We start from the raw sequence: 24,580 nt of genomic DNA, 5'->3' as shown, positions 1-24,580 counted from the left end.
AAAAGATTTATGATAGGATTGACTGCTGTCTATGTGGAGGAGAAGTCTAGGAATTTGAAGACCAAATGCTGTTTGCTATAATAATTCTGTCTGAAAAGTAGCTGGTAGCTACTGGTGTTTGACCGAAATTTCCTGAACTTTGGCACTGGGCTCATGTGCCAATTGCCAACAGTTTGGCAATGAGTAAGGCAACACATGGCTTGTAGGTTAAATTTACTGAGAATGAGTGAATTAATGAACAATTTTGACCCAAATGTGTTGGCCCTAATACATGCGGTTGGTCCTCACAGGATTGGACCCATAGTAGTGAAAGTTTTCTCACTGCTTTTCCAAGATTTCGTCATAGAGGCAGAAACAGTGTGAGTGAATTTTGTTGTTCAGTTGTTCATAAGGAGGTTATGCCCAGCTAGGTTTTTAACCACGGTGGCTGAGCAGAAGGCCTCATGCTAAGCATTTGCAAATGCCAGGTGTCCTTCTGGTGTTGTCTATTCAACAGAATAGTAGGTCCTCCAGGGCATAGCACTGTGACCCTAAAAAAAAAAACTTCTCTTCCTTCAATCTTGAAGTGAGAAATAGATATGAATAAAGTAAAGCAGTACAAAAATAATAAAATGAGTCAAGACACAAGTGAATTCTTTGAACATTCTGTAGAAGATTCGCCCCAAATTAGAGTATGGAGTGTAGCACGTTGCAACTGGATTTTCCGATTTCCTCAAATTCCCAGCAATACTTATGTAATGTCTCTAGGCAAGACTGTTTTCTTCTGTTCTGGATGAGATGACTCTACTCCTTACTCTTTCCTTTACTGTAATCATTTTTACTATACCTTTCTCATCCCAAACCTAAATTTAGTTTGGTGTGCTTTAATGTCCTCAAGGACAATGTTTTATGTTTTTTTTCTACTTCTTGGTAAGAGGTAGTTATGGTTGGTGGAACCAATGATGGTCACAGCCATTCTCTATATATTTTCTTTTTATAAAAACAAACAGGAAAATATGTTTTACAAAAAAAGCTGTGAAAGGAATGTTTCACAGTTGAAGAAATCTTTCTGGTGGGCAAAATAAAATAACTGTTAGACTTCCATCTGTTTCAGATCTGTCACGTGGTGTATGTTCTAAGAGGTTTGTGTAGATGGCTGTTGGCTCACCTCATCCAGGAGCCATCTATCACATAAGAAAAATCTGATTTTCAGACTTCCTTGATCTTGGCAGTTGAACAAAGTATCAAAGGCAGTGAAAACTATTTGAAACTATTGAAAACTGTTTTCTTTTTGAAATTCTCAGAATCAGAATGAAGTGAACTTCCATGTTGTAAATGCAAGTACTGGTATAACATAAAGAAATGTTATGTGTGTATGTGAGTCTAAATCGGGTTTGTTTATTCTCTCTTCCCCTCAACACCCCTTTCTTCCCCTCTCTCCCCCTCCCCTCAACACAGAAAAAGGAAGTTGTGCTTTCAGAGTAGACCAGCAAAATGACAGCTAGTGAGGTAGATCTGGTCAATGGAAAAATTGTTGAGTTTCCTAAAAACACAGTTTTGTAGAAAAACAGCATGAGACTGGAATAACATTTGGTTCTAATTTGTTATCTTTTTCCCTGTGCCTCTGACAAAACTTCTACTTCACAAGTTTCATTATGTGAATGAGCTGTAATTCTTTCTTTAAAAGAATTATCTGTGATTTCTCCCGTATTCTGTTTGCTACCAGTGTTGTTAATAAGCTCACTTTCATATTCGTTTATTGATGATAGCGGGCTCTGTTCAGAACTTCAGCTGTAATCCTGCTCACTGAAGCTTAAGATTAAAAGATAAGTGTGCAGTTTACTGGGTTGATGTCAAAGGGAGCTTGTCTGAGGCTGTCACACCAGCAAGTCAGCCTGACTAAACAGAGAAAGAAGTAGTGTTCTTTCCAAAAAAGTGTAGAATGGTAGTGGAGTGATAGTACTACTATGGTTAAGACTGATTTGCCTGTTTATTGGCAGGTTTTTTACATGGTACAAACGCAATGTGTTTTGAAATTTATCTTAAAAGTTGCCATTTCTTACTGAAAATGAGGTTATGTTGAATACGCTTATTTAAGGGTCAGGGGATTCACGGGATTCAGTGACTTTTGGCCCAGGGGATGGGGAGACAGGAGAGAGAAAAGGAACTGAAAGATGTGATTAGTGCCATACCCAGTTCTGATTTGGGTGTGTATTTGTGGATGTACATTTAAGGATCAAACTATTTCAGTAACTAATCCTCATAGTATATCACCAAACTGAACAGAGTTTTAGGTAATGCTAGGAAGCATTTTGAGATTGCTAGTGTATTTCTGAGCGATACTTCGTGTATGTGATTGAAGGACTGTTGGTCCGAACTGAGCATTGGTGTACTGTAGCATGTCTGACATAAGTGACTGGGTAGCACTGGGCTGTTTATTCTAGTTTTTGAATGTAAATAATGACCAAACACTGAATAGGACTGCTTTTAGCAGTCTTCTGCGTACGGCTGGTGTCAGAGGTGGCGAGGAATGCTTCTACTGATGCAAGAATATGTGGAATGATCTGGACTGGAAGCTTGCTCTTTGAAAGAAATGTTAAGAGATTTGCGTTATTTAGAGATGCAGGAAAAGATTTGGGGGCTTTTTTTGTTTTTATCTGTTCGTTCTTGTAGTGGAAGTAATTTACCTGCTGCAGGGTTATCATCGTTCTTTGAAGTAGACCACAGACAGAGGTAAGATTCTGCATTGGCTGAACAAATATAGCTGGAGTTCATCCTGAAAGGCCTAAACAAGGAGATGTGAAGAAAAACTAACCAAGTGGCACAGCCTGTTCTGTGCAAAGTGGAATTGTGTTCTCTCATTTTTATCCACATGTATATGGATATATAATTCTGTCAGGGACACTGTCACTATTAGGATTTTACATAAATGCATCAATAAGCGCCTAGCTTTAGGAGAAGTCCATAAGTGAAGTCATGGACCTGTCATTGCTCTGGGTGATTATGTGAGTTGTTCCCACAGAGGGAAATGAATACCTGTTATTATAATAAGAATTTCTAATATTCTTATAGCATCCTTCTCTGATTACAGGTCCATGAAAGGTTGTATGTAAATAATATTTTACAGGGAATCTTTTATCCCACATATCAATAGATTGTAAGGTGTGGTAGTAAAGATATATTTTTGGTAGATTAGATAATGTGGCCATCAGATACAGACCAAATGTAGAGACTAGCTTGGCAGACTCTACATGACCAAACATGGCTTTTTACTTTTATTGAAAGTATGGTCTGGCAGTTTCCTCTGCTGTATACTCCTTACTGTCCCTTTCATCCGCAAAACAGAATATTGTGATGTACACTGAAACTGAAGTCAATTCTGGAGAAGAGTTGAGATGAAGTTGATGTGATTTGCGCATTAAAAAAAGTTTTGAATTTTCAGAAGTGTTGCTGCTTTTATTTTTACTTCCTGGTAATTTCCGGATATTTAGAAATCTAACTATAGATAAATGTAATATCTTGGAAGAATGCAAGCCACTGAGAAGTCAACTTTAACTGAGTATAATGACATTTTTTTGGAATATATAGGGAATTTAACAGATGAGTTGTATCGTTAAAGAATTTGAACATTTGTTTTGCATTAAAGATGCTATTGATTTTTTTTTTAACCTGCAGATATATGTAAAGTACAATAAGAGTAAGGATATTACTGCCTATTTTGCAAACACAAAATAACCCCAAATTGATCTGTGCTACTGCAGAAGTGGGACATTGGGATGTAAACTATCCACAGTGCAGCTCATCTGTGTCTGTCTGATTAAAGTAAATTACATCAATCACTTGGGTGGCAATGTAGAAATATGGAAGTGGTGTAATAGTAGTAATCATTTCCATAATGAAAAAGTCAGCTTTAAGAATGTGTGTAGGAGGAAAATGTTTTCCAAGAACTAACTACATTTGAATATCATTTCATCTAAATAGAACACACCTCCATATGACTGATATTTTCATTTTTAGTAATCATTGAAATTCTTTGTCAGAAGTTGCTCGTGATTGTCTGTTTTGAAAACTTGCCTGTTAAATTTTATTTCTATAAACAAAAATAACTGGTGAGAAATAACAGGTATGATTTTGCCTTTCAGTCTGTCCTATGATGAGTCCTCCTTCCATTGCTTGGTTGCCAGTCATTGTCATGGTCATTCTGAGGACTCTCTCTATCTCATTTTTCACTGCCATTTACTAAGCTCTTTTCCTGGAGAAAAGGGCTTTTTGCACATTTCTTTGCTTGAAAAGTAAAACCTTAAAATTTTCTGCTTTTTAAACACAAATCGGAGTTAAGCAAAGTACTTATTTCTGCAAATCACTTAAGATGTTCAGAGAGGGCTTTTTTTTTTTTATGACCCATTTATTATGTTAAAGACAGAATAATTTGAAAGAAGTACAAACCTCTGTCCTTCAAGTGAATCGACCTTTTACAGTAGGGGGTTAAGGAAAACCCAGATTAATTCAGTGATTTAATTGTGTATCTTTTGTGGGGAAATCAGAGAGTAAATATGAAAGTAGATAGAATCTGCTTGATATAGTTGGTGAACTTTATGTAGCATTCTTACAAAGGCTATTTCATAATGCTCTGTCATGGTACCTACAGTTGGAGAGAAGCAGAAAGTAGCCAAAAAAATAATAAATCAGTTTAAAAATCCTCCAGTTTGGGGAATATGCAGCAGCTTGTTGGAGGTTCTCTGGTCTATTTAATTATTCTAGCTTATATTTACAATATTAAAAATAGATAACAGAAGTGTATTTTTAGTCTTCCACTTTCAGCCTTATTTTTTCTTAGCAGACATATTAAGATTGGTTATAATTTGTCAGTACAACTTCGCAGATAAGATAATCAAGGATAAATATCCCAAATATCAAGCCTATATTGTGTATCTGTGCTCTGTATCATTGAAACTGATTGTTTGAACTTACTCTAAGATGATAGGGAGATATGAGCGATTCCAAATAATTAGAGTGGAATTTCACACAGCCAAGGGCTTTTCCATTTGGAAATGAGATTTAATGAACTACATAACTTAGGTTAAATTCATAGAAGCTGATACCGTACTTGTGGTTGTGAATGCTTTCTTCACTCTACACAAATTTAGACTTGTAAGGTAACTGTTTTAGTAAAGAAAATGCATAATATTATGTTGAATCTAAATCATTTTAATGCTATGATGCATATGTTTTGTCTACTGTAACTTGAAATGTTCCCTAAGGGGAGATGCATAACTTTTTTCACAGACTATCACTTACTGTTCTTGTTCTTTTGAAATACTTTAAGCAGACAGTACTTCAGTGAATGCTTGGTGAAAGCATAAAAGGTGTAAAATTACATGAGCTATGTAAAAATGTTTTGTGTGGAAAAAACATGATATATTGTGATTTTGTTAAAGATAATATTCACTTTGTAGAGCAGAAAACAACTATAGTTTGTTGCAAGGTCTTACAGATATTTTTCTTTGTTATGTAAAAGTTTTAAAAATGGCTCATTTGGAATGCCTTTGGATAAATCTTGGTTTTACTTCTCCCTTATACTTGGTATTTTGCAGTAGCTTACCTACTGGTAGCTACAGTTCATAGTTACTCTAACTGTGGAAGAAAAGGATAGGAGTGGTGGGATTTATACTATACCCAAATCATTTTTATTAACTCTAAAAGTAATAACACTTTTGCAATCAATAACTTTCAGTTTCATCTTGTGCAGAACTTTATATACATGTGCATGCATGCATTCATGTTTTACTTGAATGCTAATTTACTAGGTGCCTTCAAGGGGGCTTTTAACATTTTTTTAACTTGTATTTTTTGGAGGACAAGTTAGAGGAATTTAAAATACTCTGAATTTGAACTTTTTTATTTTAGAAACCATTTGTCTGTGAAACTGTAGTTTGAAAATCTAAAAGAGAAGTGATGACACCAAAGTTCTTATTCAGCCTTTTGGGAAACAACAAGTTATGTGAACTGTATGGGTGGTAAGAAAGAAAAAGGAATAGGTAGAATTCAATGACTGAAGAACGAAAGCCACCAGAACGAGCAGTGAAAGAAATGACAGTAAAAGAATTGGAGTGGTCAAAACGGATTGTTTTCAATTCTTGATAATTAACCATTCCAAAAGCAAAGAGTCTGGATATGTGCTTTGATTAGTACTGACTGAAACTCTTAATTTTTAAAAATGTTTACTTGCTAAAATTTCAAGATTAAAAAATAGATACGGAAGTGGTGTTTGTTAAACATCCTTTTTTATCTTGTTCCTTTTCCTTTTTAGGACAACCAATTATAGTAAAGGAATTTGCTCACTTATTGCATAAAGGATGTTAGTGGTGGTATTCCTCTTTGGTGTGGTATTCAGGTTGTTAGTTTTCATCCCAGCTAAATAAATGTTAATGCTGCTGATCATTACTCTAAGCTAGTGATGCTAGTGTTTCATACTAATCTTCAAGACTGAGAAGTTTGAGTTATGCTTGGGGGTAGGAGGGTGAAACAGTTGACTGGTCCCAACAGTTAAAATTAAATAACATTGAAAAAATTAAAGATGAAAATTTCAAGAGCATTAGTGAAGAAAATAGAAAGGATTTGTAGTTATCTCAAAAATGACAGAAAGTGCTTTCTTATATTCCAGAAGATGAAATACACAAATAGATGAAGACTTTCTTATTGAGATGGAAGAGCAAAAAAAATTAGTGTAAGACTTTTGAAAAATGAAATGTTTTCAGTGTCATATTCTTGATTTTTGTGTCTCTGTGCAGGATCCAGCCATTCCAGTAGTCTTTGAACCACTATTGTGAGACAGGTCTGGTTAAACAAAGTAATGAGTAGTTTTTCGGTTGTAATGTGATGACATGTTGATTTTGAACATCTGACACTCCTTAGGAGACTAGAAGCATTATGAAAGCTGGAGTAGGATAGCCAGATTGGTTTTACTCTGTGCCATGAAAGGTAGAATTCAAACAGAAACACAAAAACAAAACACACTATGGATGGAAAATAGATGAATTAATAAACTGTGAAATGACAATGTATCATACCACTATAACTTAAATAATGAATCAAAATAATTCATCTTTTATAAACTGTTTCAACACTTAAGTGTGCAAATAAGATGGTCTTTTTAGGCCTTATATTTAGATCTCTGTAACCAAATAGTTTTTGTGTTAGAGCACTTTTTGTTTGACCCCATCCTGCCTCTGTGTGTCAGGCCTTCTGGCCAGTTAAGGATTTGTATCATACTTTAATCCTTCTTTTATGGAGGAGTTCATGTGCAATAGTTTCTCAGACATTTAGAAAATGTCTATTACATGAATCACATTGTCTCAGTGGGATAAAAACTGGTTGAACTGTGGTCCACATCAGCCTCTTGTTTTATAGTCTTATGAATCAGTGCTTGGGTATTATATTATTCATATCATGAAGCCAGTGCAGTAGATTTAGGCAGTTACGTTACATGTTGGAAAAGATGATGTATTTGTACCTGGACAATTGGTCTGCAATGATCTAATGGAAGTCAGTACGTTAATTTAACATCTACTTCAAAGCTCTTCAGCTCACTCTAATTTCAAAGATGGTTTTCAAAAAAAAAAAAAAAAAAAACCACCATGAATTGTCAATATGCCCTATTTTACTTCAGTGATAGTTAAGCATTTTAGAAGAAATTTCCAATTGTTTTTCCATTAAAAAAGGCTTTTTTCTGACAACTGCAAATGTAGCATACTGAGAATAGAATTGGAGTAGCTGAGAAGATTTATTAGTACCTGTAATAACAAAAACCTGCTTTTTAAAAATATTTGATAGCATTCATTTGTACTATTGCAGTACATGAAAACTCAGGTTATGGACAAGAACCCTGTTGTATTAGGCATGGTGCAAAAGGGAACAAAGGGATTGTCCCTACTGCGAAATGCTTACAATCAAAATATAGGAAAGATACAATATATAGTTGTAAAATACAAAGAAACCATGAGATAATATTCTTTGGTAAGGTAGATAATGGTTTTAGTATACCAGCAGCTTAAACTCTTGAGGCTTTTGGTAGGCAGCTGAGCAATGGAAAATTTCAAGGCAGAATTTGAAGAGGATAATGAATATTTTCAGCAAGCTGCTTTCAAGCATGAGCTGTGTTATGGAGAAGGCACGAAGGTGCTTATTTTAGAACGTGAGAAATGGATGGTGGAGACTGGCATTATTGCTGTCATTCAGCAAACAGATTCAGTCTCTCAGTACTGAATGAGACTTAATGGCCTTCAAACTAGAAACAGTACACTGGTATTTGCGTAGCAGAAATGGAGTGGAGTCAATAAAAGATGCAAAGAGAGGGATGGCAAGGTCAGCAGGACAAGAGTAGAGAAATTATCTTTGACATTTGGAGAGCAAGGTATATGTGAAAGCTAACCATATACATCATCTGAATCCCTGGTGTCTTTCAGCAGGACTAACAGAGACCACTAGGGACATTCCCAATATGTGCTAGGAGGGGAAAAGAAAAGGGGGGGGGGGGCATTTCTTTAATAGTCTTTATTTTCTCCTGATCTTTTTTGATACACATTATATGATTTGAAGAATAGTTCTTTGATGCTGCAAATGCAGCTGAGAGCAGATACATTATGGAAACAAAGGTTGAGAAGGTTTTGGAACTGGTGGAAGAATTGCTCTGGAGGCTAGCAGAAGAAATAAGGGTACACCTGATAGAGTAAATGCAGCTTGAACTAGGGATCTCACATGTATATTTTCCACTGGTTGAGACAACTGAAAAAAACATTTCATGGCCTCATTGTTTCTCTCTGTTCCTTTAATGCCTCTCTTAAGCCACAGGTGCAGGTGTTACTAGAACTCTTTTGTTCCTGACACAGTCATACGTTCACAATTTTATAGGTTGGTCTTGTTTTCTCCCGAGTAGAACAAGAAGAAAATTTTACACCAAAAAAAAAAATCAAAAATCAAAATCAAAAATTGAACCTGAAATAGCCTGAACTTTTGCACATTTTTTAATTATTTCATCTCCAAATGTTCACAAAGTCTCAAAACCTCAGCAGTTGATTAGATCACCTCTGACAAGCTTAAAGACTAGGTTGAAGTCTAAAAGTTAAAATACAAGCTTTTCAAGTGCAAGGGTGAATAGAGATTATAGTTTTCCAAATACGATTCTGCAGCTTATCAGTTCAAGCAAGACGGGCTTTAGAACAGAAGTGCTTCTACTGCCCAGCCCAGTGTCCTGTCTCCCATGGAGGTCAAAAATGGATTCCTAGCAAAAAGAAAGGATATATGATGCCTCACCTCTGTACTTTCTCAGTCTCTGACTATTTTCTGATTAGGGATTCTCTTGGCTGGGCATAGTTTCTATGTATTCAGTAACTCTCAGGGATTATTTCTTCCATGAGTATGTCTGGTCTTTCCTCCCCTTGAGCTCCTGCTGTGTTACAAATACTCTTCCACAGATGTACAACTGAGCTAATATTGCACAGATGGATCTACATCTACATTATCTATAGATAATGTAGCAGTGACCTGATAGGTGATCTTCCCATGATCTAAGTAGTGTTTCTTAAAAAAAAATATATATATTATATATATAAAAATAAATAACATCAGTACTAGCATCTGCAGCTGTGGATTCTCTGAGCAGTAAGGGACAAGTCAGTGGAAGAAGGCTGTCCTTACAAATTCCTGTATTTTCTTGCTTGGTTTTTTTTTCTGCTCCCTCAGTCCTTGCTCCTTACCTCACTCACACTAACTAATATGAATCTGTGTGTTACCTGACAAAGAACACTTGCTTCTCTGAATGCAAGTTCTGCCGCACTAGCCATGATGCACTTTTTCCTGATGCGGTTGGTTAAACAGTTTCAATGGTTATGTGGAACGATGTCAGCATATTACAACCAGCTGTGCTGTGGAAGAGATTACTGCTTGCCATCTCAGCTGCCTGTCTTGCCCTCCTGCCAGAAATCATCCCTCATTCAGATCTGCTTGCAGAATTGCAACAAACCCTTGTTGTTTATTTCAGTCAAAATAAAAGGGTTGGCAAAGACCTACTGTTTAAGCCAACCAGGCTGATTTTGACTAAAGCAGTCTCAGGGAATCTAATTCTGGGTTTAGAGAACAATTGTAGAAGCAGTCTCACTGATGTTTAAAGAAAAGCAATATCCTCTTTTATTGGCACAATTGGGCCTATCTGATTGACTAAAGCACTACCATACACATTGAACTTCCCCTGTGTATTTTAGGATGATAGAATAATTTAGGTTGGAAATACACTTTAGAGATCATCTGGTCCAATTCTGTGCTTAAAACAGGACCCTCTTTGGAGTAGGTCAGGTTGTTCAGAGCCTTGTCCAGCCAAGTTTTGAAAGTCTCCAGGGTTAGTTATCCCTCAGCCTCTCTGAGCAACCTGTTCCATCGTTTGACTCCCCTTACTATGAAGGCTTTTTTCCCCTTATATTTAATCAGAATGTCCCTTGTGGCAACTTGTGTCCTTTGCTTCTGATTCTTTTGCTGTGCACCTCTGAGAAGAGTTGGTCTCTGGCTTTCCTATAACTGCCCTCTAGCTGGTTGAAGATGACACTGAGATTACCCCCATGGCCTTCTCTTCTCCAGGAAGAGAATAAATCCAACTTCCTTAGCCTCTCCTTGTATAACATGTGCTTCAGCCTCCTTGCTGTCTAGCCCCCTCTGTTAGACTCACTTCAACTTGTCAGTGTACCGAAGCTACAAAAACTGGATACTGTAAGCCAGATGTCTCATGAGTACCAAGAGAAGGGGTGTCCTGTTCTTCCTCTGACCTGCTTGCTGCGGCTTTACTAGTGCAGCCCAGTATGCCTTTAGCCTTCATCATTGCAAGAGCTCACTGCTGACTTGTCCACCAGGATCTGCAGGGCTTTTTCTGGAAACTGGCTTTGTAGCCAGTCATCACCTAGCCTGTACTGTTGCATGGGGTTTTTCTGTCTCAACTGCAGGACACTGCAAGGCATCTGCCTTTGCTGATCTTCATAAGATTTGCGTTCAGCCTATTTCTTCAGGCTATTGAGATCCTGCAGAGGGTGCATTCTGTCCCGTTGTCTGGGTTGTTGATGAAGATGTTAAACAGTAATGGCCCCAATGTTAACCTACCAGAGAACACCACAAATAATGTCCTGTAGTTGGACTTTGAATTGTTGTCCTTGGACTTTGAGTAGTCCTGACAGTTTTTCACCCACCTTGTAGTCTGCTCATCCAGTCCATACCTTTCCAGTTTGGCTACAAGGATGCTGTGGTAGACCATGTCAAAACCTTGCTAAAGTTGAGGTAGCTGACAACCTCTGCTCTCTCCTCAACTATCAGTCAGCCCTCTCATCAGGGAGGGCAGTCAGATTGGCCAGGCAGTGCCCCTCATGTGCCTGGAAATGACTTCCAGGAAGATTTGCACTGTAATCTTCCCAGAGACTTAGGTTAGGCTGACAGGCCTGTTTGGATCCTTCTTGAAGATGGGCATGGCATTTGACTTTTTCTAGTCTTGTCATCAGGTACTTTACTTGATTGCTGTGCCCTTTCAAAGAAGAGAGAGAACAGTGTCACAGTAACATTAGCCGACTTCCTCAGCACCCTCAGCTGTATCCCATCTGGTCCCTTGGGACTTGTGTATGTCCAGTTTGCACAACTGGTCCCTAATTCAGTCTTCCTCTGCTGTGGTAGTACTTCAGTCCCTGGTGCTGCCGTGAGGCTCAGGAACCCTGGGAGGACTGAGCAGACCTTGACAATAAAAAGCAAGACAAAGAAGGCATTGAATAATATTCCAGCCTTTTTGTGTTCTTTGTCATATCTTTTCTGTATCTTTTGTCACTTGGTCTCGTGCATCATTCAGCAGGGACCCATGTTTACCTTGCTCTTTTTTTTGGCTGCCAGAGAAGCTCTTGTCACCCATCATATCCTTCACCAGTTTTAACTCCAGCTCCTAATTCTATTTTTGCTCATCTGGGTGATGCTTCTGTATTCCTCTCAGGTAGCCTGTCCCCATTTCCACCTTCTGTACACTTTCTACCATTGTTTTTTAACCTTCGAGGTCTTGTATTTACTGTCTTCATATTTGCAGAGAGAGTTTACCATTATGCTTCCCATATGCCCAGTTTTCTTTCCAGTGACTGCTGCCAAAATTTCACCTGGTTTCTGTTGGAGAAATAGCTGGCTTTGGGCAAATACAGTAGTTCAATAACCTGAAGTCGCTACTCAAAAGTAATTGAATACACTGCATGTTCCATAATTGCAGCTCCTGCTATCTCAAGCAGGAACATAAAACTAGAAATATGTTTCACCTGTTATGTTGTAAAACAGTGGTGCTAGACTGCAGTCTAAATACCTTATAATAATTTTGAATTTATATAAAGGTTTATATAAAAATGAGATTGACCTTTTTTTGATTTCAGGGTGATTACTTCAGTTGAGTCAGTTTGTAAAATGAACAAAGCCAATTATTAATTCCAGTCTCATTGTTTAAAACAGTATGAGTAGCATTCAAATATTCTAAGTATGTATTTAGGCAGTTTTCATTTTTTTCCTTTTTTATATTTGAGACATTACACTAAAAATAGGCAGCACTTAATACCTGGCTTATAGCTAACTTTTTTTATGAGTTAATCGGACTGTGATGAGTAAATTTATTTTTAACAGTAATTCAGAGAATTATAAAAATTGCAGTTAATGTCCTTTTTATAGTAGCTTTATTAGCAAATGTATATTTAATTTTATTTTATTGCAAGGAAATTGTAAAATGTTGCACTGTTCATGAAGAGTTATTTTATGGTAATAAAACCCAGAAAGCTTAATTACAGCAGTCTGCAGATGTAATGGATATATGTTTAACACAGTTCAGGGCTCACTAACCAGTTTAATGGGCTGATCCAAAATCTTCTCATAATGTTATTGTGTTTGCTACAGTTATCGCATACAGTAATTCTGTATTTTTCATCTTGTATATGAAAAAGTACAGAGGGTTTTTTTGCCAGTGTATTGAATCAGACAACTTTAGTGGTTTTTAAATGAGGAGTTTAACTGCAACCAAAGCCATTTAATCATACACTTCCTAAGAAGAACCCTTTTCCTAACATTGTTTTATGACATGATCACTTGTCTGAAGAGACAAATTGCTCTCTTGGCATAAGTCAATTTAGAAGGCACAGATATTAGCTTCTGAACTATTTTAAATAATAGTTGACAAAAATGTAAGATGTTCAATGACAGTTTCAGGCTTTAGATGATGAAGTAAAATGAGTTTTAGACTCTGATTTCATGTTGAACAAAGTGAAGTTTTAGCTTTGATCTTAGGAGATGGAACTGCAGATGTGTATGATGACTCAGTTGTGGTTCAGAGTATGACCATTTAACTCATCTCACTGTTGAACGGCACTACATGTTGAGATGTTTGTAGAAATAAGTGAATCAACTTTTACCTTATAGCTCTGACTCAAATTATATATGTTTTAGTTATGATCTTTACCTTTATTATCAGCCCAAATTGACAAATACTATATTTTTATTAGAAGCAGCTGCATTATGTTTTGAGGCTTTTAAAATATACATTCTTTCTGTAATGTAGTCAAAGTGTATGCATGTTAAACTAATTATTGAAATGAAGAAAAAATAAAAAGAAGCAAAAGGAATGTGTACTTCTATTCAAAAGAATTTTATGTAAGCTATTCCAGATGATCTTTAGGTGGTAAAGGAACAAAACATAGTCATGCTATAATTATTATAGCAAATTGCATTTGACATATAACAAGAAAGAAAAAACAACCTCAGTATGCTGCTGTCATTTTGTGGTTTCTGGGTGAACCTAAAACGTAATTATTTGTATGCCAGTCAAAATCCTCTTTTACTGCATATTTTTGAAGTATTACAAGAATCTCTTCTTGGCAAGTTAACTTCAGAGATGAACCAACAAGAAACTGGTGGCCAAAATGTTACTATTCAGTTGCCCTCTCAGTGACTTTTTAGTTAGGAGGTAAATGAATTATAAAATACTGGCATCTGCCTGAATTTGTCTAATTGGTGATTTAGCATGGAGAATCCTGACACTTTTGAAACCGTTTTAAATTTGGTTTGATCAGTGGGGTAAAAGAACAATTCTAAAATTCGCACTCAGAGTTATAAAATACACTGCGGCAGGGATTATGATGACCAGGAGGAAAATCTTGGAAACTTAAAAGACACAGATAGTACACAGCTATCTGAAACATCCTCTCACTTGTTGATTTTCTCTAGATATTGCCTTTACATATGTAGTGTATGTATATATGTATTGTGTCCCTTATAAATGTTAGACTTATGTGCAATATCTCTGATGAAATAGATGCTGTTGGTGTATAAAGGAAGTCATTGCAGTTAGCTTGTGTAATATAAATTCTTGCAGGTTTTTAAATGGGTTTGACACATTTTAATTAAAAATATCCAATCCAGTATAATTTCTAGCACTAGTCAAAAAGATTTTTTTCTGTGAAAGGATTGCAAAGTTTGGTGTTCAGGGGGAGAAGCTGAGATATTTCAGAATTAACATGAGGAGTCGGTCCTGAATGTGATGCATGGAGCTTTTGGACTTCTTGGCTCAACTCTTATTTCTGGAACCTCAAGGTGCCCGCTCTGCACAGCAGCCTGAGCAGGCGGCCAGCTGTGTGGCCGGACCCGGAGAGCCCACGCTTGCACCGCGGCTCGAAGGGACTCCCTCCTCTGCAGCCAGGGCCGAACTCCCCGTCCGAACAGCATGCAAGGCTCCTGTGAGTAAAAGTAACATGTTCCTTAATCCAAGTGCATTGGAATGTGATGTTCCATTGGAGATCCTGGTCCAGGGTTTGTGCTGGGGAGTGATGACAGCCACTGTCACTTGTTTGGGGATCCTAGCTGCTTCCCCAGGACATTTCCTTAGGACGTCTATGCCATGCTTAAGCTCACAGCGAAGCCTGTAGGATTCTTTAGCTCTACAGCGGGGAGTCTGTTTGAATTTGGGACCTCAGCTGTGGCAAGCCTAAAAATCATACGCCAGAGCTTTTGCAGAGCTATGGGTTTTGGAGGCCTTCAAGTTCTTAGTTCAGCCCTATCATCAAGATAGGACTTGATCGGAAACTAGGAAGGCTTTTTGGAAAAGTTTTCCAAAACCCATGCAGACTACTTATTCTGGTAATATGGTGGGCATTTTAAAACTGTGATATGTAGTGATATATATTCACCTAAGCATTGAAAAAAAATATATTTAAAATTATTTTTTTCTCAGAGTATCTTTTCCTGTTGCTTGATATCTTAGGGCTTTATTATATGATGCAGTGTCTGTAGAGATGCATTGCAGAGCAACAAATGCTTACTTGAGTTCTAAAATATTCTGCCCATTAAATTTCAGCCACGTTTGTTAACAAGCCTGGTTTCATGGGAGGCCATTGACACTTTTCCAAAATTTAGTTTTATGGTTTTAGCCTGTGGTGGGATTTAGATTGTTAAAATGATATACATATCCAGACCTACCATAGTTGAAAACGTTCTATAGGATCACTAATCTTTTCCGCATATGAATAGAGCTATCAGAAGGAGAAAGGGAAAAATAACTGTAGCCTTTAGATGAGGAAATACAAGTACAGTTTCTGTTTTTCATGTACGTTGTGCTGAATCCTCCTGTATTCTGTATTTGAACAGCGTACTGCAGAATTCCTGCCGCAGCATAAGAGAGCTAGCCTGTTTTCTGTGATGACCCAGAGCACTCGCTGCATTTTCGGTAGGGGTGGCCCTGTAGCTCAGGTACGTGAAACTAGACATAGAAGATGCAGCATAAACTTCATTTCCAAAACCAAGAGAGAATTGCAAAAAGAGCGTTCCAGGGACTCTATGTTTCAGAATGCATATCTTTCAAAACAGAAGAGTTTTCAAAATGTTCTCTAATGAAGTGTCAACAGAAGCTAAAAGTTTGAAAGGAAGGTGTTTGACATACAGGAGGATATTGGAGGGCTTAGAAGCATGCAGATGGATGACATTTTATCATCAAACTGTGTTACTGCAGATTGTATTGAATAGGAAAAGCATTTTGTATAACTTGTTCTGAAAGATACTTAGTATCTCCTGTTAACATGTGTCACTATGCCTGAAGTTATCTTGAGCTTGCCCTTTTAAAAGTTTCCGTTTCCATTCACTTTAATAATAAAATAACTGGAAAGCCCCCAGTGCTAACAAATTCTATGACACATACAGAATTTAAGTATGAAAGGTCATCTTAACCAATAGCTACATGTTTTTTAACATTAATATATGGCAAGATTGTACTGGTGGCTTGATATATTTAAATATGACGTTGGTGCGTGTTACTTTTGTCATGAATCACACTACAGAGTTTTGGAGCATGTCACTACATCTGAGGTTCAGAAATGAAAGTGAAATACTTAGATGCACACAAATGTGTGGATGTTAAGGTGGGAACCTTTCTACATTAAAGGTTTTTAAGGAAACCCTATAGGAGTTCTCTGCTCAGGAGAAAGTATTGCCTATTACGTCTGGATTTGCCGACTTATTTTCAGGGTTCCTGTTGGAATTTCTTTATTACCTGTTTGAGGACTTCTATACAATTCATGATCTGGAGAGTTCAAATTTTGAAGCAGACTATCAGTATTGTTTGAATAAGACCCTGTTGTGCTATCAAGCAGAGAGTATGATGAAAAGTTGATATTTACTGTTGTAATTTAAAGCTTTGATTCAGCAAATCACTAAGGCAAGTTATTGTTTTGATTTCATTGAGATGTAGATTTATACATCTTATACATGGATGTACTTTGCAGATTTGAGGCTTAATAGCTAAGTGCAAAAATGATGTTAGATTTCTCTGTGTAACATTCACTAGGGTGCTTTACATATAAGCCATGGTTTGTGTTTGAATAACAACAAAAATGGTAATTTTCTCATGGCGTAAAAAGCTTCACATAGCAAGAGCTTTTTACAAATATAAGTGCTAATGCTGTGTTAAGGTTACTTAAATACATGTGTGTGCATACTGTGTGTATGTGTTTGTGGCAGCAGTGCTTGCCTAACTTTGGAAATATAACCTCATGCAGTTAGAAAATAAAATAATTTCTAACATTTAGACTGTGCTTCTGTTTCAAAATATATTTTTGAAGTGCACTGCAAGTGAAGTAATCTTCTGTTTTGCTTTTAACCAATTCAAGTAATAATTTCTATTCATTCTGTTTTAGCTTTCTATATCTGAAAGTATGTCAGTGATACAATGAAATGATTATACCTGAGATGAGGTGTTTCACAAAAAAGGGCCATGAAACTCTGGTTCTAGTCGCAGCGCTGCGTGCGATGATGAGAGAGTCGCTATGGTTCAGTTTCCCCTCTATAAAATTGAGACAGACTATTGCAACAAGCAATATTAGGGGCAAAAGTACGATGGAGGACTACGATATAGGGGTAAACGAGCAGTTCGAGTGGATTTGGCCTCTCTCCGGATGCAGTCTGACTTACCAAGGAGGACACAGGGTTCCTTGGGAAGGTCTGCACTCACCTGCCTCATTAATGTCATTCAAGGAGTTCTGTACCACTTTCTACCTTCCAAAATTTTCCTGTCCTGCAGTGTCTTATCATAAAGGAGAAGAGGCTTCAGTTAATTCCATGCCCCTGTCTTAAAAGTGATCAAGCACGGTATGAATGGATCACTTTCAGTTTTGAGGAATAAGCTTGAATATTTTTTATTCCAACTTATATTGAGAAAATTACCTATGTTAATACATTTTTCCCTGCAGTGAATTTAGAAATGATCGGTGTTAGATTTTTATATCAAATTTTAATACAAGTAAATATTTATTGCTTATTTCTTACACCCTTGAAAACAGCAGTTTGTAATGGAAATGATGACAAAACCTTGATACGTCTGATATGTCACTGCAGAGACTTTTAGTTAGTGTAAGCCTATCTGCTGGAAGCCAGTGCTGTTCTTCCAAATATTTTATGGAACCTCGTTTATGGACTAAGCGTTTGTAGGTTAGGGTCTCTGTCTAAGCACTTTTCTTTTTTTAAGAACTAAAAATAAATAAATGTGAAATACTACATTATAAATCTCTGATCAATATGAATAAAAAGTTCCAGAAGAAAGCAGCAAGCTGGTAGATGAAGTGTTTTAAGAATTTGAGTAGCAAGCCTAGAAAAAGCCTTTAGGCAGGACTTGTCCAAAATGTTATCTTGCCTTATCAAAACATACAGCAAATAAGAAGCTGGAAAAAAAAGCCCAGCACACCCAACTAAAATGTAAAACTGAGAAGGAGCACAGGGTTTTAGCAAAGCACTCTGAATTAAGAAGTTCCCGGTTCCTTTCGTCTAGTATTTCCTTGTTGTGGTTTCATCGAAATACAGACTTTTTCTTGCCATCTGTCTTGAGATGCAAGCTGCAAGAGATGAGGGCATTGTTTTACTGGTATTCTGATTACTATCTACTTAGGTGTAAAAACATTTAGGACTTGTTCTCAAGTCAGTAGGAAAACTATATGATCATTTTTCTCGCACCGTTTAATGTAAACATTGTATTTCTTTTGTGCAGGTTGGCATTTAAATTCCAACATTTCAAATATAGTTTATTTAAGTAAAAATAAACTCCAGAAGAAAATGTTTTTAAACTAAACCTGCATACTTCATACAGCACGAGTAATCTGTGACATACATAAGATGATCTTCACTTTTAACAAATGTCTGATGCATATAGGATTAATATAGGTTAAAATGTAGGATTTCTTAAGTTCTGAAATTTGAAAAGGTGTTTTGTGTCTCTGTGGCCTTGCAGGTTTGCGTGTATAATTTGATTTGAGAAAGAAATGGGATCGAGGCAGGGGAGCGGGCTGTTTAGCATACCTCTTTGACAGATATACTGAAATTCAGGGAGAGTGAGCTCCACTTTAGCATAAAGGACTTTGCTTGAAGCTCTGGAATGGGTTTCATTCCAGTGTAGGTAGGTAGGGCTAATGTATTTTGTATGTGCTCTGTATTACAAGGTCAGATTCTACATCCTAAACAAGAGCATATGGGGCATGGCTTTTCCCATGTTTCTGTGGGCTCTGGGCGGTTTTCAGATGCTCGATAATGCAGGTTGCTGGGTTTCCTCAAAAGTAGCTGCTGAGTACATCTAAATTGTGCGTGAGTAGCCCGGCAGCAGCTGTTGCATTCGTTGCACGTGCCCGGGGTAGCTCTGCGGTGGAAGTGCCCTGATTCTGACATACGGGATTTGCTGCACATGTGCACAACTGTACATGTATGATTCCTCTGACCAGGATTGCCCTAGATTTCAGCATTTAAGATCTCCTAGTGCTATATGTGGGTAGCCTGGGCTTCATTTAATATGGTGCTTAAAAGTGGCTTAAGGGCTTAAGAAAGCGAGGTTTAATGGGAAAAGGATTCCTGTGGCAGGTCCTCTGCAGTGAGGCAGATTACACATTGTATGCAGAGCTGTTAGATAACTGCTTTTTATTCTTAACAGAAAATGCTCTTTTGTTTATTTCTATCCCTTCTGCTCATCTAAAGGTTATATTTGCATGCCATGTTTTTAACATCTTTTGAATAGGTATTAAAGAAAAAAACCTAACTATACTAAATTAATCACCTTTTTTTTTTTCCAATTGCCTTAACACTTTTAAACATATGAAGAAGTATTCATTACTACTCTATTATTTGTATGTTGTGCAGGCCTTTTTATGTTTAAGCCTGAAAAGATGCAAATAATATTCCTGATACAGGAAAAACTTGTGGTAGTTAGTATTTCTGTTAAGTAAACACAATGATCCTGCTCTGCATGTATGTATATAGAGAGACTCATTCACATATATATACATATTCATATATACATACATGTACAGAGAGCGAGCGAGAGAGTATTTCCATTCAGTATCGAAGTGCCAAATTCCAGTAGTTTGGTCTGGAATTTTTAACGCTAAATATCTTCCTCAGGATAATTTTAGTGGAAATTTAAGCTAGTTTAAAAAAACCAGCACATTTGTATCTGGGAAGGTTGGAGGACGTTTCAGGGGACTCTCGTGCTTAGGGACATATCTCTAGGTATCCAGATTTTGGCTAGGAGTTAGCCTTGGAAAAATCGCTCCTGTTACATGGAGTGTTTTCTTTGTATTCAGAGGCTGAAATCGGGCACCAGGACGGAAACGTTAGAGCCTGTTGCTGTTTTCTCGGTGCCCTGGCTGCAGCGCCCACGGCATCTCAGAGCATGACCACGCTTGGCTGAGAAGCAGAAGGGGCAAGAGATGGAAGTAAGTTGGGGTAGGGATGTTACTGAGAGCCGAGGTCCATATGGAGCACGATGAAGGAGGGCAGAGCCTAGGATTCGTTCAAGGAGAGACTGGGCTTCACTTTATAAAGACTTGGAGCTGGAGGTAACCAGACAGAGAGTGAGGGGAGTGGGGAGGACAGAGCAGAGCCTGAGGGTGAAAATGGAGGGATGCTGTATAAAGAACGATGTTGGGATGGTGACATAGCAGAAGTGACTGTGCCCACTAAAACACAGTCCCTTTCAGAGTTAGGAACAGAGCCAGTGATTTTTAAAGGCTTATGGTGGGGGGGGGCAGGAGGGTGTCACTTTAAAATTTACTTATCTAAAGGATTACCTATGCTATGTTTAATCCCTGTGTGGACACAAACAGTTCTAAGTTAATGTGGACTGAACTTGGTTTATTTTAATTCATTTAGAAATTAAACTTTGTTACCTTAATCTAAATTATTCTAATATTTCAGAGTGCTCCCATACAGACATGCTCTAAGTTTCCCTATTCTTCTGTCATCAATAGTGCAGGATGTGCCATGCTCTTCATGGTAGTCATTGTTACTGTAGGAATATGTTACTGTTAAATTTTAGCAGCATAGATCATGAAGCCAGGTGCCTTGCAGCTGAAGGTAGTATATACCCTATATAGTTTTTGTACACTTGGTCTTTAAAAAAAAAAAAAAAAAAAAAAAAGATGGGGGGTAGGGGAGAGGGACTAGAAGATTACATAGACTCACATAAAATGTATCTTAAAAGAGCATTATTAAGATTGGAAAACCAAATACTCAAAAATTAGCTACTGTTACGTGCAGTGTTGCACAAAAACACACCATATTGTTTGTGCAGCTTTAAGCCAGCTCCTTATCTCTATACATTATTCTGTAAATTCTTTCTTTTCATGGTCATGTATGGTGGTGCTGTTCACACTGAGATTTTTTTTAAAGACTAAAGCTTGCCCAAACATGTGGATTGCAAATGACATGTTCCTGAGACATTGCTGCTAATGTCAAGCCAAATTTATCTCTGTATTTCAAAGCAGAGATATTAGAAGGGCTCAAAATAAGGCCGCTAGAATTTTTTATTATGGGCAAAACACTTTTTTTCCACTAGCTACATTCTTAGAAATGGCTGAAGTGTGCCTGAATTAGAAACAGAAAAAGAGGGTGGAAAAAAAACTCAAAACAGCCTGGCAAAAAGAATTTCTTGCTGGGCAGTACTTGCAAAGAAAAGATCAATAACAACATTTGAGAAATTGTACTCAGTCAAAAATAACACTTTATTTTGGGAAATGTTACGTGATATTAATAAAGGTGATCCTAGCAGTACTGCCTAAAATAGAAATACAAATGCATCATACTGCTAAGATGTTATAAACTAATGATTAATTTTTAGATGGATGTGAACTTTTTTTTAGCCTTTGATTTAAGAAAAAATGGGCCTATAATAGTCTGTATACCTTACTGTATCATACGACTAATATGGTTGTGATATGACAATGCATTGCAGTGTACTGGAAGTACAACAAGATTATTAGATGGTTCGTGAAAATAAGTAATGCAGGAAATTCCTGAAATTCCATATTTCTTCTTAAATCTCTAATTTACATAAAAAGGTTACTTTGTACTTGGACTAGCTAAATCATGCAAACAGTCTAGTCTGTTTTATCCTCTTGACCAGAGTGGTGGAAGTGGACAGGATAACCTGATCTGGATGTCAGGAAGCATGAAAATAACAGAGACTATTAAATATAATGCAACAATAATAGTAGACTGTGGCAATGTCGTTTGCTGAAATTTAGGAGATGGTTGAAATTCAGTGAGAACTCCCATTGGTAGTCTCTTCGCACAGAAGCTTAGAAATATTTTATTAAATATTAATAACAACATGAAAGACCTTTGGTCTTATTTTCATTTTAATTAGTCAGGATATATATGCCATTCGCTTTGAAGCCAAATGCTACTCCTTTGTATTAACCTGCAGGGGGTACTGGAAAATTGAACCAAGTAGCATTTAGCTATTTCTCCTCCTGCCATGAGATAATTAACATCTACTGTTTTGCGGACTCTGTTAGTGTTTGTTACGTGATCCCCATATCCAGGTTTCATGTTGACTTCGAGAATTTGAGCAGTATGGTGTGAAATTGCTGCCTCAGCCTCCTTCTTATGAATCGCCCAAACTCAAGAAAGTTATTAACCTTCAACTTAAACTGCTGAACCTACACGGGAAGCTTAAACTCATAATGAAATCAAATTGAACGAGACAAAATATACAATAATTCCAGGAAAGACACAAAGCTGTATGTAATATCTAGAACCAGTTATGTTTTGTAGTGGAAAATAAGGGCAACTGACAGGTGTTAAGAACTTAATAGTAGCTGGTATGGCTAGGAAGCATTAGCTTTTTTTGACAAATAAAACTGATACAGGAATAAGTAAGAAAGAAGTGATGAAAAATCAGATCAGTGTGTAATAATCCGTGCTTTTGCAGACTCCTAGCCCACGGTCCCCCGACCTGTCCGCCTCTTGGCTTTCCCACGCCACCCGAAGCCCTGCGAGCGAGGGCCCCAGGCGCCAGTGCCCCGGGGCCCCTAACTCTGGTCCCCAACGCAGGTGGCTTGGCAGGAGCCTGCTATAAGCCACCCCGGGGTGCCGCCCCATGACTGGCCACTCTTCGTGGCCGAGCTTGCCTGGCCGGGGACTCGGGTGGCCTGACATGAGTTTAAAAGTGCATTGACTGACAGGAAGCAGAGCTGCTCGCAGAGGAAACCCACCCATGGGCCATGCGATGAAAACAAGGGTGTTTGTACTGCTGATGAATTCACAGTTTCCAGTGCTTGTCAGAAAAATTGTAACCCGTTTGACTGTCACTGTGATGCTCCCAGTTGAAACCGTCTCCTCTGTCCATATGCATTAGGAAACATGACAAATTACATCATAGCTTTTTTTTTCATTCCTACCCTACTTCATAGGATAGATAGTCCTTTAATTAGCTGCTATTCCATATTTTGTATTCCCATTGTGTAAAATGAACCCCGTGCCCTATTTCCTGTACGCTGTTCAAACCCTGCTCTAGGGACATAATTACTAATTTTTTCCTGATATTTTATATAGAAATCATATTCATAGAAGAAGATGATAGTACTTCTTCATCTTGCAGGATTGTTATGAAAATAAATTCATTAATATCTGTGAGGCAGCCATACTGTGGTGATATAAATAAGTTTATTTTTCCAACACTGCTGTGAGGTGAAGGAGTATCAATATCTTTGTTTTATCAACAAAGTAAAAATCCTACAACCAACAGCTTCCTTTGTCTCATGATTGTGGTTCATACTTAGAAAAAATGTGAAGTAGTTAACAAAAAATTTCTTTTAGAATGTTAATCTTTTTTTTAATGATATCATGTTGATCTAATTATTGGATGAAATGGACACTAAGACATTTTTCCTCTGTAGTTTGTGAATCATACTGTGTGTAATCAGGTTTGTAAATTTTAGAAACTTTCACATTTGCTGGAAGGCAACTCCTCTGCTATTCAAAAAGTCCATTTAGCTTGTTGCATAGTGGTTACCAGGCATAGTCTAGTAGCGACCACAGAAGTTACAAAACAGTTTCTGATATATCTCACTTCCCTTGTTCTCAGATATTCATATAATGTGTTCATTAGAGCTAAATGAAAAATTTACACCCATTTCTTACTGTTAGAGCAGCTGGTTTGAATTTGAAGATTTTAATGTTTGATCAAAAGAAATCTTTGTGTGTGCACACGTGAAAGTACAGGAAAAGAGAATTAGCTGTTACTGAGTGTGAGGAAAGAAGTGGAAGGAATGCTTTTATTGGTATGTAAAAGTTTTTGCTTTTTCTTTAAGCATCAAGTTAAAAATGGAAACCCCCCCTGAACCACTCAGTTAGGAATATCACAACTGGACAGCTTCTGTGCCTAAGCTGTTTTATTACTCAAAAGTTTTGGGGTACAGAGGACCAAAAATACTGTATTTATCCTTTGTTTCTACTAAATAGTTTGATTTAATTTCTTTTTATCAGTATTACTATTTGGTCCATAGCATCACTTAAGCTAAATTTGTTAAAAGTAAAATTTAGTATTTCTTGTTTTTAGCTTGGTCAGTGCTGTACAGAGGAAAAGCAGAGTCTGTGTTGTCTTGCAAATGAGTAGAACAATTTCAGGGAGTGAATGTTCATCTGGAATTTAGTGAAGTACTTATAATATAATACTCTTGAGTATCCAGAGTAGCTTAATGACTGTTTGGGGTTGAGCATAATTAGAGGAAGACCACTATTAACAACTATCAAATCA

The 24,580-nt window shown here is 37.2% G+C and overlaps 1 protein-coding gene across 3 annotated transcripts in view; it reads left to right on the top strand.

Annotated features, from left to right (window-relative positions):
- The window catches only part of LOC112978785 (methylglutaconyl-CoA hydratase, mitochondrial), a 112,435-nt gene that overhangs the window by 68,603 nt on the left and 19,252 nt on the right, over window positions 1-24,580 (top strand). The window contains exons 7-8 of one of the 3 annotated variants that reach the window (XM_064502599.1): window positions 14,611-14,753; window positions 15,661-15,925. The exons of the other annotated variants lie outside the window; for them this stretch is intronic. Coding sequence (XP_064358669.1) covers window positions 14,611-14,753; window positions 15,661-15,903 — 386 coding nt within the window. The 3' untranslated portion in view covers window positions 15,904-15,925. Of the gene's footprint in view, window positions 1-14,610; window positions 14,754-15,660; window positions 15,926-24,580 lie in introns of those variants that run through there. 3 annotated transcript variants of the gene reach the window in all.

The sequence above is a fragment of the Dromaius novaehollandiae genome, chromosome Z, assembly GCF_036370855.1.
Source record: "Dromaius novaehollandiae isolate bDroNov1 chromosome Z, bDroNov1.hap1, whole genome shotgun sequence".
NCBI classification, from domain to species: domain Eukaryota; kingdom Metazoa; phylum Chordata; class Aves; order Casuariiformes; family Dromaiidae; genus Dromaius; species Dromaius novaehollandiae.
This window is presented reverse-complemented; position numbering and strand designations above follow the sequence as displayed.